The sequence below is a fragment of the Octopus sinensis genome, linkage group LG1 (assembly GCF_006345805.1).
Source record: "Octopus sinensis linkage group LG1, ASM634580v1, whole genome shotgun sequence".
NCBI classification, from domain to species: Eukaryota; Metazoa; Mollusca; class Cephalopoda; order Octopoda; family Octopodidae; genus Octopus; species Octopus sinensis.
This window is the reverse complement of record NC_042997.1, coordinates 182,439,264-182,455,105: the sequence shown is the minus strand read 5'-3', so window position 1 is coordinate 182,455,105 and position 15,842 is coordinate 182,439,264. Positions and strand designations below refer to the sequence as shown.

The following is a 15,842-nucleotide window of genomic DNA, read 5'->3' as shown; positions in this document are numbered from 1 at the left end:
CTCGTAATAATTTTGATGCAACCCTTATTGTTCTATTTCTGTCTCTGTTTTTCTTTCTCTTTCCCCTTCCATTTCCTCTCTCTTCCTTTCTCCAATTCTTTTTCTCCCCTTTTGGTTTTTTTATCCCTATCATCTAATTCTTTTCCTCTCCCCTTCGCCATTCTCGTCTGTCACTCACTCTCTCTCACTCTTCCTCATTACTCTCTCGTTGCTTGCACATGACCATTGGCCATCTTTCTTTTCCTAACTTAAGGTTCTTTGTTTCCTTCTGATCAGCTGCAGGGTTCAGACGCGTTATTGTCTGTCTCCTACGAAAGCTTGTTCCTTCAGCATTCGCCACCTCAGCTCATTTAGGCTTAGCAACCCTTTCTGTTTATTTTCACTGTCCTGCTTTGGTACCAACTTTGACCCTCCGCAAAATCCCAAATTTTATTCAATTTGCCTTGTGGGAGCAACTGTTTTGTTGTAGGTGTATCTGTGAATTGCTCGAAACTCAGAGTAGAAAAACAGCCGGGAACTGATGAAGGGTCGTTCTTTATGTTGTCTTGTTTTCCATTTGTTTCTTTCGTTATTCGCAAAACAAAGATTGTATTCTATGTTTTCATATTTCTTGTTGTTTACATTCTGTGACATCCTCTACCCATATATGAATATATATATATGTAGGTATGTACTTCTATATATGTATATATGCATACATATATATAATTTATATTTATATATATGTAACAAGCACCGCCATGACTGGCTTCCGTGCCGTTGGCACATAAAAAGTACCAGCCAATCGTGGCCATTGCCAGCCTCCTCTGGCCCCTGTGCTGGTGGCACATAAAAAGCACCCTCTACACTCATGCAGTGGTTGGCATTAGGAAGGGCATCAAGCTGTAGAAACACTGCCAGCATGGAAAACGGACGTTAAATGATGATGATGTATATATATATATATATATATATATAATGTATATGTATGTATATATATGTGGAGGCGCAATGGCCTAGTGGTTAGGGCAGCGGACTCGCGGTCGTAGGATCGCGGTTTCGATTCCCAGACCGGGCGTTGTGTGTGTTTATTGAGCGAAAACACCTAAAAGCTCCACGAGGCTCCGGCAGGGGGTGGTGATCCCTGCTGTACTCTTTCACCACTCTCAATCTTTCTTCTGTTGGCCTGCTCGCTTAGCCAGCGGGGTGGCCTTAAGGAGAAAAACAAGATTCCAAGTGAGCGGAAGATCCTCAAGCCCATTGCTGGTGCAGTTTTACCTTCAAAGTGTTGAGTGAAGCATGAGAAGTGCTCAAGACCCTTGTCTCCAAAATGGACCCAACAGAAAAATCCAATGGGTTGAGATCAGGACTTCTTGAGGGCCAACCGTCCTTGCTTATGAACGATGGAATGCTTTTTTTAATCCAATGTTGTGTCTGTTTGAAGCTGTGGGATAGTGCTGAGTTTTGTTGGAGGCCCCAAGGTGTGCCTTGGAAGTGCTTATTTGTCCATGGAAGTGGTTCAGCTTTCAGAATGTTCCTAATGTATTGTAACAACTGAGGGCACAACGATGAGGGGAGATATTCCAGTGGCTGTCACAGCCACCTAAACCATAAAACAACTGTAGATTTTGACATCAGTTTATGAGTCTTCTCTCGGTGGAACCAGATATACTCCAAAGTCAGTCATTCTGGTGGTTTACTGTCTGTTCAATGTCAAATTTCTTTTCATCAGTGAACACCAGGTTGGTCAGCATGCCTTCAGCAATCTGACACAGGATAACTTCTCTCCAGTCTCATGGCCTTATAAACTTGCTTTTTTTTCATGACAGTGGGTTATCTTTTAGAAGTGGGTCCTGAGTTTCTCCTTCAGCACCCAATACATCAATGTTCAGCTTATCTTTGCTATGGCAGTCAGATTTCTGATGGGATGAGGAGGATTTTGCTGTATCTTTTCTCTGGTACTTTTGATAAGCTGAGTGGTTTGCACACTTCTTTTTCAACCATGTCCAGGATGATCAGCACTGGAACCAGTCTTCTGAAATTTCTTGACAATTTTCCAGACTATTGTTTGGTTAATTTTATGCCTTTTAGCTATAGCTGTATTACTTTTGCCTCCTTTGCAGAGGGTTATGATTGTGCTTCAGTCTGTAGCCATTATCTAATTTATAATTCTGAATTTATTTCATATGAAACAAAAAGAAGATACACTAAAATTTTATAATGATGTACAATTTTCATATATTATCACACTTATTGATAGTTTATTAAAGCCTGAAACTTAGTTACCTTAGTTTCTGGACACTCTGTATATATGTGTGTGTGTGTGTGTGTATGTGTGTATTCTACTGGTACATACTTCACTGGAAGTTCAATTTTAGTGTGCATGAATAATATATGCAAATGAGCTGAAAGAAAAATAATACTTGAAGAGTATTTGTAGTGTACAAAAGAGAAGACTGTTTTTATGGGCTTCTGATATTATAAGGAGAATCTTAATTGTATAAAGAGTTGAGTGCTTGAGGCAGACGGAATCTATGGAAAAGGGACACTTAAGAAGACATGGGACAAGATAGTGTAGAGTGATTTCTAAAGTTCTAACTTGACAAAGATGATAAAGGACAGAGTGCTGAAGAAGACCCACCAACCTATGCAAGCATGGTAAAACAGACTTATAAATGCTGCTGGTGTTCTTTTGCCCATTATGTTCATCTTATGTCTCCATCTCTTCTCTCTCATTGTACCATGCTGTCTGTGTAATTAAGGATAGTATTGAATTCCTCTGAATTTAATCTTCCCCCATATCCCCTTTTATTGCTTTACTTCTCCCCATGACATTAATGTATCAATGGAGGACTTTGACTCTATATTCAGTCTCATAAAATCATCTTATTTTTATTACTTGCTATCACTCTTGACCTGCCACAGCTTCTTTTTCCACTACTCTTGTTTTCTATTCAATCTCCTTACCAACAACTTAAATGTAGCTGTTTATAACTCTCGCTCTTTTCCATACCTCTTTCCTTTAACACTCTCTTTCACTTTTGTTACTATTTCTCACATCATACTCTCTCTTTTATTACTTTCTCCTGCTTTTCATTCATCACTCTCTAATTTGCTCTCTCAGTTAATATTGTCTTGGATGAATAGAGAAAATATAGGGGAGAGAGGACTCTTTAGTTTTGCCAGAGATAGGACATATCTAGTACTAAAGTGGTTAGCACCAGGAAGGGAATTGAACTATGTAGACCATGCCAAAAATGGAAGTTACAAGTAAAGTGTGGTTCTTGACTTGTCTAAGAGAGTGGTAACTTCAAATAATAACTGTCTCAGACTGTGATGACATATCCACTCAATGCTGGAGTAGAAAAGCAATCATAAAATATGTATTACACTTACACAAAGTGATTCAATATTGATAATTCAGATGATTTCATTTTGTATGATTTTATTACTTTAGAACCAAGATTTAAAAAAAATGTCCTCTTTTCTAAGTGCCTACAAGTCCAAATCCTTTTGAAATTTGAGTTGAACATCATGTTGTGGTTTGGTATCACTACAGTAATGTATTCTGTTTTCTCAAAGAATCCGGCAAAATCAGTCAATAAAAAAAATACACATTCTCTGTTAGGAATTTAAGTCATGCGTTATGATAATGCTCTTGATTTAGACATTGTTTAGATGTATGAATTAAAAAGACTTTTAATGCTTTTAAACTGGCGTTATCAGGCTCAAATGTTCTATCTCTTTTATGTTCAAATTGGCCAGACCTAGTCTCTCACACCTACCTTACTATATCACTCTAAAGATAAACAATGACATCATTGAAATCATAAAGCTATGAGATAATCAGTTCAAAACAATGAATAAATACGCATTACATTTGACAGATTAATTTAAATGCTAAAGGGTTAAAAGTTGTTAATGAAATTGTGTATCAATATATGTCTTTTAACAATGTACATTTTTTTTTTTTAATTATATTTTATTAACATTTATCAAAGTTGTATTTCTCTAATCTGAAATTGAAATATAAATGGGCTAATCCTTTTTTTTTTTTTTCTCCTTTTGCTTTCAAGAAATTATGAATGATGTTGTATTGGCAGTAAAGAAAAATGCAGAATGGAAAGTTCTTATTGTTGACCAGCTTAGTATGAGAATGATATCAGCATGCTGCAAAATGCATGAGATCATGTCTGAGGGAATTACACGTGAGTTACTATTGCTTAATTTCAGTTCAAATAAAATATTTCAAGATATGTTTGTTTTTTTTTTAGTACAAATGAACAGATTTTAATCAAATCAAAGCAAAGCACAAACATAGGTGTTGCTGGACTAGGGTTGTAGCTTAACTACTTACAGAGTTAGCCTAGATGAGATGCAGTTTAGTTGTGTGCCAGGGAGACACTCTACTGATGCTCTCTTTCTAGTGAGGCAACTGCAGAAGATTTTAGCCAAAAGTAAACAACAGTACTTGGCATTTGTCAACATGGAAAAATCTTGCTCCTGGATTTGGGGATCCCTGAGGAAGCTAGGGCTGGCTAGAGCCATCCAAGCCATGTACAGAACAGCTGTCAGTGAAATGAGAGCAACCAGGACAGTGACAAATTTAGTTTGCAAGAAGTTCTTCAGGGCCAGGTTCTCAGTCCACTTGTAATTTTCATAGTCCTCTAGGCTATAAAAGGAATTTAAGACTGGTTACGCTTGAGAATTCTTCTCTATCGATGATCTTACTCTTATAGCTGAAACTGTAGAAGCTAAACCTGAAGTCAAAGATCTTAAAGTTAACTTAGGAGAGACCAAAGTTTTATTAAGCTGGGAAATAGACAGGGTTCTCAATTCCCTTCAGGAATATGGCCCTGTTTGATATGTAGAAAGGCTGTTTGTAGAAATTCCATATGGTGTGCTCAATGCAAACTGTGGACACATAAGAGATGCAGTGAAATAAAAAAAAAAAGAGATAAATCATTGAAAAGTTGAGATGAATTAGATCAGATCATTAAAAAAATGAGTTTTTTAGATGATGAACATTCAAGATCTTACATTGGAATCATAACTGATTCATACAGCCTAAGATAAAGACATTGAAACTGATAATTTTAATGCAGTTTCTTTTACAGACTATTATTTCAAATAAAGTTTATGTTTTTTGCACTTGTAACTTTAAGTACTCAGTTGAATTTATTTCAGATGAATAAAAGGTACATTAATTTTTTTTTTTTTTAAATTTAATCCTTGATTCTTTATTGCAGTGGTGGAGGATATAAACAGGAGACGAGAACCTTTGCCTTTGCTTGAAGCAGTTTATTTGATTACCCCAATTAAGGAGGTAAATAGATGTATTTTTTGTTTGTTTGTTTCAGTATCTCAATTCATAAAGCATTTTTAGATACTTCTATTTCTATATAATCTATCTATTCTTTTACTAAACATTAAAATATTGATTTTTTTTCTTTAAGTCTGTCAAGAGTTTAATGGCTGATTTCCAAAATCCTGAGAGCCCTCAGTATCGGGGTGCACACATATTCTTCTCTGAAGGTAAATAATTGAACTTAGATATTTTTTTTATTGCAGATTTGACTTCATTTACTTTTCAGCCTATTTCTTATAATAGATTTGTAGCCTATTTAGAAATTATAGCTACTATTATACTAAATTATATTTGTGTATAATTATACAAATTTATGACTGATTATTGAGAGATCATTAAAAAGAAATTGAGGCTGTTGAAAATGAAATTCAAAGTACTTTTTATTTTTAGCTTTGTGAACTTGATAATTGCTTTTAAATCTGCATTTAAAAAAAGATCCCTCAATCTCAGAGCAATCCCTTTTTTTTTTTAATTTTGTCTGCCTTTTTTTATTTCCTGAATTTTCAAATTTCAGGAAATAGTTTTTCAGATCAAAGAGGTTTTTCTAGTATATATATATATCAGTTGAGACTACTCTTCCACTAAAAAAATGAGCCACTCTGTAAAAGAAGGGAGAAAATTTCTTAAGTAAAAGAAATTCAAAATGAAAAGATAATACATAATGATTGATCTTCAAACCTTTTCTCTGTCTTTTTTCTTTCATGCTATCATGGGATTGGATAGTGTTGGTAGATGTGAAAACTGGAAATTTACATATTGTAGGAGCAAATTTTAATTATAAAGCAGAATAAATTTTCTCCTGTAACTCTGTTTGCCTATGTTTCCTAGCTGATAAGTATCATCATCATCATCATTTAATGTCTATTCCATGCTGGCAATGGGTTGGACAGTTTGACAGGAGCTGGAGAGCTGCCCAGGCTCCAGTTGTTTGTTTTGGCATGGTTTCTATGGCTTGATGCCCTTTCTAATGCCATCCACTGTACAGAGTGTACTGGTTGCTTTTTACATGGCACTGTTGCAGGCACTTTTATGTGACACCATTGCAGGCAAAGGTTAAGGGAGTCAACTCTCACAGTAAATTGACTTGGAAGTGAACTTTAGGGACACTGACCCTATTCATTCTGGATTGAGCATGAAGATGCAACAGAGTCAAGGGTCCTCAAACAATCATGAGGATGGAAATACTCATTCATATGCTTTGTATTTCTTAATTCATACTTTTCTAATCTTGCTAGTTTCACTAAAAATATTTAATTTAGAATTCTATCCTAAGTGAACAAATTAAAGAGCTACCAATGAATTCGTTCCTAAGATAATTTTTTTTATAAACTTTTTTGCAGCATGTCCTGATGAATTATTTAAAGAGATAAGCAAATCTACCACCTTAAAATTCATCAAAACACTAAAAGAAATAAATATAGCTTTTCTCCCATATGAATCACAGGTAAGAGTAAATACTTTCTACATAGTCTACATGTCTAGAAATTAATCAGTCAATTGATTAACTTTAGGCAATTCCTATCCATTCATAAAAACACAAAACCATTTATTGCAGTTGTTTTTTTTTTTCTTTTCCTATTTCATTCAGTCAATCTTGATTGTATATACTGGCTTTATATATTATAAACATGAAGTTGGGTTAACAATTTTTAGATATTCAAGTAGTCTACCAAATCAGTCAAAAATTCTTCTCTGAACAATATATAATTGATGATAGGTTAGGGTGCTTAGCAAAATGTGAAACTTTTAATACTCTAAAAGATCACAAACCTAATTTCTGAAAAATGAACACGTGTAGACTTTTGAACCCACCAAGAACTGAAATGGGTTTGGTAGCTAAAAATTACTAAGGAATATTAATATTAGAATTAAAGAGATTGCTAAATTACAACAGTAGGTAAATAACAGCACTGGTAGATTGGTTTAGGAATTTAAAGGTTAAGAATACAGCTAGATTTACAGGTTGCTATTGTATATTTTTATCCCTCAATATCAAGATCATTAGTGGATAAGGTGATTAAGTTTGCCAAAAGATATGTCAATATTCACTACAAATCCTGAACTTTATCGTGAATGCTTGAAAAACCCTTTTACTCAGTAAGGGCTCTGTATGGGTTAAAAAAAGTCTGATACAGGTGAGCTATTAGATGTAACAACAGGGTCGTATGACTGCAAACATCAGTGATTGTGTAGGTCTCTATATATTAAATACTTTGGGATCAAAGTTTCCAATACACACTTGGCCTATACTGTGACAGTGGTTTGGGCATATCTAACAACTGTGATAATGATGCACTAAGGAAAAAACTTTTGTCAGTTACACCTCAGAATTACTGCATCTATTTATGTCCAAAGTTGATTTCTTAGATGTTTCCCTAGACTTAAACTCTTGCTCTTATAAACCCTATCACAAACAATGAGAAACTCATATATATACACATAAACATTTCTGCACTCCCACCATAGTGTTTAAAAACCTGATAGCCAACATCAGCAATAGGATATCTAATCTATCCTTTTCAAAGCACATATTTGATAAAGCAGCCCTATACTAAAACAATACCCTAGCTAACAGCAGTTTCAAAAATATCATATATAACTTTTCAGTTAAAAATATGGAGCCTAAAAATACTCTTAGGGAAATAATATAGTTTGTCCCCTCCTTCTCCTCAAATGTTAAAACTAACATACATGAAGAATTCCTGGCATTATTTAATAAGCATTTTCCAGTAAACCACAAATACAGGAAGATTTTTAATAGATGCTTGTTAAAAATTTTATACTGTTGCTGCCCTAATATAAAGAATATTATCACTTGCTAGTCACACCAAGAGCCCACTCCCAGTTGTAACTGTTGAGACCTTGAAGCTTGCCTTCTTGATCAAGCATGTTTGATAAACTCAGTTGTTTATGAGGCTGAAATTACAGCATTTCTCTCAGACAATATAATCAAGAGTAAAAAATTATGTCAGTTTATGGGAAGGCAGTTTTAACCTTCAGTCCTTTTTCGGACACTATGATAAAAATGAAGCTGCTAAGTTGGCTATCCATGTTTGAGAAGGTCTACATACAATCAAATTGAAAATTGTGGAGAAATCTACACCATTTATAAATGGATCGAAGAGATGCAAATTATGCGTAGCTGAAAGATTGCACATTCTTTTTAGATGAAAGAATTCCACCACGTTATTTAATTCCAGATCCAGAACTTTTAGCAAAAGCAAGCACATGTACAATTTCTTTTGTTAAACTGGAGGATACCACCCTCTTACAGACTCTGGCCTTCTATCCATTATATTATGCTACACCAGTTAGATTAATTATGATTTCTACAGGAAAAGAAGACAAAGATCTTACTTTTCTCCTCATCCTACTTTTTGCATCAATCTTCTTTGCATTTTCCTTCCCATTTTTTTTCTTATAGACCAGTGTCCTGATTTTCAAATAGGTTTAACAGTATACACTGAACCTGAACAAATGCTTGGAGATACATGGCGTGTTATATAAATCTGCCAAATTATTATATCTTTACAGCATGAAACTATTAGTAACTCTTTCTTAGATTGTGTATTAAAAATTGCATACAGTAATCTCTCACCATATCATGGTTCACCTATCACAGTTTATTATTTAAGCTTACGTTGATTCCTCTGTGGTGTTGTTTTGCATTTATAATAAAACTAGCAGTATCGCCCGGTGTTGCTCGGGTTTGTAAGGGAAATAACTATAAAGCATTTTTAGAGAGTTATAGCCAAAAAATAGCAAAAAAATACGTTAAAAATGGGAAAAAAATTATGGTAAATTTTTTTTAAATCGTTGACTCATCGTAGACATTTTTAGAGAGTTACTTCCCTTATATAATAGCGAAAAAATGCATTAAAATGGAAAAAAACGATGGTAAATTATTTTTAAAATCGTAGACTCATCATAGATGCGCGCTAATACCCAGAAGGGCTCGATATGAATCACGACTATAAGATACCCGGTTTTGGTTAAACTGCACCGCAAAATGTGGGAGTAGTTAGGAATCTAAATTGTAGGAGACAGACACACAACTTCACATTTATATATAACTAGCAGTATCGCCCGGCGTTGCTCAGGTTTGTAAGGGAAATAACTATATAAGCATTTTTAGAGAGTTATAGCCAAAAAATAGCAAAAAATGCATTAAAAATGAAAAAATATGATGGTAATTTTTTTTTTTAAATCGTTGACTCATCGTAGACATTTTTAGAGAGTTACTTCCCTTATATAATAGCGAAAAAATGCATTAAAATGGAAAAAAAACGATGGTAAATTTTTTTTTAAATCGTAGACTCATGTAGACGCTTTCTTAGCCATTTCTGTTTTGGTGTCTTCAAGCCATGAAGTCGTTGTTCTAAAAGAACGCTGGTCTCCTTGACAATGCATTACGACGTTGATTTCCTTACACTCCCTTCCCCACAGGTGCAGGTGTGAGCGTGGATGCCAACTCCGCCGCCATCGACACCGCAAAATGTGGGAGGAGTTAGGAATCTAAATCGTAGGAGACAGACACTCACACAACTAGTTTTATATATATAGATATATACAAATTATAAAAATAATTTTAAAAAATATACAGTACTGTTTCTACTTTGTAGATTTTCACCTATCGTGGGGGGTTTTGGAACGTAACATCTGCAATAGTCGGGGGATTACTATACATCTCTCACTGGATAGATGACAGCCATACACACACACACACATATATATGTATATATATATATACACACATATACATACATACACATGTAGTCATCATCATCATCATCATCGTTTAACGTCCGTTTTCCGCGCTAGCACGGGTTGGACGGTTTCGACCGCGGTCTGGGGAGCTCGGGACTGCCCCAGGCTCCAGTCTAGTCTGGCAGTGTTTCTACAGCTGGATGCCCTTCCTAACGCCAACCACTCCGCGAGTGTAGTGGGTGTTTTTTACGTGCCACCTGCACAGGTGCCAGAGGGGTCTGGCATCGGCCACGTTCGGATGGTGCTTTTTATGGGGGGGGTGCAGAAATATAGGGGAGCACCAGTGGGAGGGGTGGTTCAGAGGACAGGTTCTAGGCAAGTAGAACGTAGGAAATCGAGAGAGGGGTAATGCATGGTGAAATAGCGTATTGAAGAGGGGGGTTCAAAGAGTAGACACCTATAATGGTGGTGGGGGGGTGCAGAAATATAGGGGAGCACCAGTGGGAGGGGTGGTTCTGAGGACAGGTTCTAGGCAAGTAGAACGTAGGATATCGAGAGAGGGGTAATGCATGGTGAAATAGCGTATTGAAGAGTAGACACCTATAATGGTGGTGGGGGGGTGCAGAAATATAGGGGAGCACCAGTGGGAGGGGTGGTTCAGAGGACAGGTTCTAGGCAAGTAGAACGTAGGATATCGAAAGAGGGGTAATGCATGGTGAAATAGCGTATTGAAGAGGGGGGTTCAAAGAGTAGACACCTATAATGGTGGTGGTGGGGGGTTGATATATATTTTAAAAAATATATTTCACTTTTATTGTAGTTTTAAATTTAGATTTTTGATTAGACTAATTTCTCTGTTTAGTTATTAGGAATACTCTATATAAAAAACTATATTTGCAAAATCTAATTCGTAACAGAATGGTAAAGTATTAAATATATGTATATTATTTTTGATTTTGAATTATCCATTGTTATTAGACATTCACTTATTTAACATATTTCATATTTATAAATTTGTTTGAAATAAGATATTTATTTTAAAACTGACATGAAATGTTTTTCAGATATTCTCTCTGGACTCTCCTGATACATTCCAAGTATACTATAATGCCTCAAGAATGCAAGGAAGCATTCCTAATTTAGAGAGATGTGCAGAACAAATTGCAACTCTCTGTGCCACACTTGGTGAATATCCTTCTGTTCGATATCGATCGTAAGTTTAATTCATTTATAACAATTTGATTGTCCCTATGGGAAGCGGAACTAATATTATATGTGCATCAAAAATATATTTTTTTAAATTCTGTTTTAATTTTAAAATTCAAATTGCATTTTAATCTTCTTTCTTAGGGACTATGACAAAAATGCTGAGTTTGCTCAAATGGTTCAACAAAAACTAGATGCCTACAGAGCTGATGATCCAACAATGGGAGAAGTATTAAACTTTAAAATTCATATATTTGGTTCAAATATAATCCTGTTGAATTTATGTATTTTTAACACTTAGAAAATCATGTGTTGAATGACACAGAAGGAACTCATTCTGTTGTTTCTGAAGGCTTTTGTCTACTCAGAAAATTGTCTGATTTCAAAAGGATAAGTTTTTCTTCAGATAAAGAGATATTAAAATTGATTCCATGTACAGATAGTTTTTCAAGACTAAGTTCTTATATTATGTGTAAGTGATGAAAAGAAACATACAATTGTTAAACAAAGACATGCTCTCCTTGCTAATGTCCTAGTTGTTTTGGAAAACTGACCAAACACTTTATGCTTTTCATTTTTATAGCTTGTCTGAAAATATATGTTTACATCTCTAAGTAAAATTTCAAGTGTCATTATAACTTGACTGCTGATCATAGATTATGAAAGGGACAAGAACTTCCTCACAAGAAATTATTAGTTGGACTGTGACAAGTAACATACAGATTTTGAAATTAGGGTAAAAAACAGTTTTCACAAAGAAATTAGTGATGTTGAAAGTATCAAAATAGTTTGGAGAAATGCTGGTCATAATCAGTTGTTACAGGAATAAGTTACTTGTGATGACTAATGTAACTACAATTGTCCCAAGGGTGCCACTCTATGAAAGGGAAATGTTTGCAGACTTAATCCCAATGAACCAAGTAATAAAGATGGTAGAAAGTCTTAGTCATACTAGTATTATTATTGTCATCAGCAGCATTTTACATTCCCTTGCTATGCTTGTGTGCGTTGGATGAGTCATCAAGAGTTAAAATAAACAAAATACAGTTTAAAATCATTGAAAGATATTTATTCAGAGAAGTCTGCAAGAAAAATGTGTGCTATTGGATAAAAATGTGTGCTATATTTGTTGATCTGAAATATTTTAACAAACCATTACACTACTGTATTTAGATGTGTGTCACATGGTTCTGGGTTCAGTCCCACTGCGTGGCATCTTGGGCAAGTGTCTTCTGCTATAGCCCCGGGCCGACCAATGCCTTGTGAGTGGATTTGGTAGACGGAAACTAAAAGAAGCCTGTCGTATATATGTGTGTTTGTGCGTCTGTGTTTGTCCCCCTAGCATTGCTTGACAACCGATGCTGGTGTGTTTACGTCCCTGTCACTTAGCGGTTCGGCAAAAGAGACCGATAGAATAAGTACTGGGCTTACAAAGAATAAGTCCCGGGGTCGATTTGCTCGACTGAAGGCGGTGCTCCAGCATGGCCGCAGTCAAATGACTGAAACAAGTAAAAGAGTAAAAGAGAGAGAGAGCTCTTTAGGGTTGTCTGTTTGTTTTCTTTATTTAGACAGTACAGCATCATTCTAGATACTACAAAGTAGTACAGTCAGTATATGCACAAGTAAATTAGGATCTCATGGACACTGATGAACAACCAAAATTTTTCGTATGTATAAATTTGTTCCATGCACAAGGCCGGAGTTGCTTCACCTAAATATATGCATTAAAGTAGGTGTGAAACATACGTTTCTGCTCTGTTCACTGAAGCAAATAAAGTAAAAGATACTTTGCACTGTATAACTTTTGTTTGTATAATTGTTAAAGATGAAATCTAGACAAAATAGTTTACTGCTACAATTGTTTGAAATGATATGTTGTGTGTTTTTCTGGTAGTTGGAATGTTTTCATTTGATAGTATTTGTTTCTTAGATCATTGAATTTATATTCACTAAAGGTGTTCATGTTTAAACATTTTTTTTTGTGTCGTTTGTATGTTATGTGTTTATGAAAATTACATTTGAAGTTTATTATTTGTTTTTTTTTTCCCCCAATATAGGGTCCGCAAAAGGATCGGTCTCAGCTGTTGATATTAGATAGAGGTTTTGATCCTATTTCACCTCTTCTTCATGAATTAACTTTCCAAGCTATGGCGTATGACCTTCTTCCTATTGAAAATGATGTTTACAAGTAAGTTCTAAGTGTTTTTATTATGTCTAGTTCATTAGCATTAACATATTTAATGCTGTAAGCATATAGTATAAACAATAAGGTATCAAGAAAAAAAATAATAGTTAATATTTTAATCATTTCAGCAAGTATGGGAGACAACTCTGGACCTGTTTCAGTCTTATTAACTCTGCAAAAGTTAGTGATGGGACAATCACTCAGTTGAAATCCAATATTGTAATAAGTAGGTTTGAAAGATTAGCAGATATTTAAAAGATGCTATCCCTCACATCCATACAGAAAAACAATATTTGATATTAATATATTTTATGCAGTGTGTGTGTCAAAAGTCCCATTAGAAATAATTATGCAGTGAGGAAAAGGTGACATTAGCTACTCATTGTTGACTGTATTTTAAACTATTTTATTTCATAATTTCACATAATCTATTTATGACTACTTTTCAAATAAAATACTCTGCTTATATGTTTCAGTTAACCTTGAAAATAATCTAGAATTTAGAGGGATTATTTAAGCTGGTGTTAGGAACATAAAAGATTCTTACATAAAATTATGATGAAGGATTTTAATTTACATCAGACAAGAGGTTTTGAAACATTGAACCAAATGCAGTCTCATGCTGGTTGGTGATCATCATCATCATCATCATCATTTAGCGTCCGTTTTCCATGCTAGCATGGGTTGGACGGTTCAACTGGGGTCTGTGAAGCCGGAAGGCTGCATCAGGCCCAGTCAGATCTGGCAGTGTTTCTACGGCTGGATGCCCTTCCTAACGCCAACCACTCCATGAGTGTAGTGGGTGCTTTTTACGTGCCACCCGCACAGGTGCCAGACGGAGCTGGCAAACGGCCACGAACAGATGGTGCTTTTACGTGCCACCGGCACGGGGGCCAGGCGAGGCTGGCAATGGACACGAACGGATGGTGCTTTTACGTGCCACTGGCACGGGGGCCAGGCGAGGCTGGCAACGGACACGAGCGGATGGTGCTTTTACGTGCCACCGGCACAGGGCCAGGCGAAGCTGGCAACGGCCACGAACGGATGGTGCTTTTACGGGGGCCAGGCGGGGCGCGCCGGCAACGACCACAATCTGATGGTTCGCTTAACCACAGCTGCAATTTCCACTGATGTTGATCGACCTCAATTTTGGTTCTGCTTTCTGATATCTGATTTGATTTGGTTTGATTTTGAGGCAGAATATTATTAAAATGACTAACTTGCCCAGCCAAATGTTGAGAATTAACTTAAATTGGAATAAGGAACTCTGCAAATCTCGGGTTATAAATATGGTTATCATTTGTGTGGAAACTTCTCGTGTTTGATTCTACTGGTTTAAGTGCAAGGAAGGTGGCTAAGTCAAATGCAGTGTTAATTTAGTGAATACTAGATCATTCTATTTAATTATACACAACTAAACATATGAACATTTTGATCTAGTAATTTAAAGAGAATAATTGAATACTTCACTGTTGAAAGTATCTAGTTATAAGAATACAAACTAATTAACATGTATTTTATTATCATCACCAGCCAAATTTTTCTTTGTATGTTTCTACTTCAGTTTTCATTAACCACCAGTGTGTTGTTCAGTACTTCCCTTAGATTTATTTATCATCCATATCTCATTTCTTTTCAGTCATTGCAGGTCCCCTACTTTCCCGCCCTGGTTTGAGTGCCAAATACCATAACACTTATGAATATTAGAAAGGCCTAGAAGATAAGTTGTTGGATTTTGTGCAAAGGAATTGAGTTATGTCCAGGTAGCAGATGGAATTATACATAATTCATTTAAGTCTTTGCTGCAATAGTTTCAAATCTACCCTTAACTTGAGGTTGACATTCACAGTGAGGTCTCAGAGAAGTTATGGGTTTGTTCTATTTTCATCAGTGGCATACATATATAAAAAAAATGCATCTTTGTTGCAATTGTTAAAATAAGACGGTGTTCTTAAATTCTTCAAATGTAGTTAATGTGTTATCACTAGCTCCATGATACTCATGAAATTACTTGGATAACATAATTTCACTTTATAATAATTTATCTTTAAAACAGAGATATTACTCCTGAGTTAGTCTACATTTAACATTTAAAATCTGGGCTTGCTTTCTGCTAAAAATTCCAATTTAACTTTAGTGCACTCATTGACTGATAGATTGCACTACTTGCATCTATTTCTTTACAACTTAGAAATCCAACTTCATCTTGTTTGCTGCACAACTTTATTAATTCCAAATATTTATCTTTGTATAATTTAACAGTATACTAGAGTATTCTGTATCCCTAGTAAGATAAATATAAAACATGAGAATCAAGATAAATATAGAAGCTTTGAGATCTTGAACATTCAATTTCTAAACTTTTGTTAATTATGAGGAAGTAATAATCTTTGGTGT

At 35.2% G+C, this 15,842-nt stretch overlaps 1 protein-coding gene across 7 annotated transcripts in view; it reads left to right on the top strand.

Annotated features, from left to right (window-relative positions):
• LOC115218522 (syntaxin-binding protein 1) overlaps positions 1–15,842 on the top strand; it is a 163,730-nt gene that overhangs the window by 115,539 nt on the left and 32,349 nt on the right. For all 7 annotated transcript variants that reach the window (XM_036507404.1, XM_036507385.1, XM_036507394.1 and 4 more), the window contains 7 exons: positions 4,056–4,187; positions 5,229–5,305; positions 5,436–5,514; positions 6,688–6,791; positions 11,119–11,267; positions 11,405–11,489; positions 13,318–13,448. In XM_036507404.1, coding sequence (XP_036363297.1) covers positions 4,056–4,187; positions 5,229–5,305; positions 5,436–5,514; positions 6,688–6,791; positions 11,119–11,267; positions 11,405–11,489; positions 13,318–13,448 — 757 coding nt within the window. The remainder of the gene's footprint in view (positions 1–4,055; positions 4,188–5,228; positions 5,306–5,435; positions 5,515–6,687; positions 6,792–11,118; positions 11,268–11,404; positions 11,490–13,317; positions 13,449–15,842) is intronic.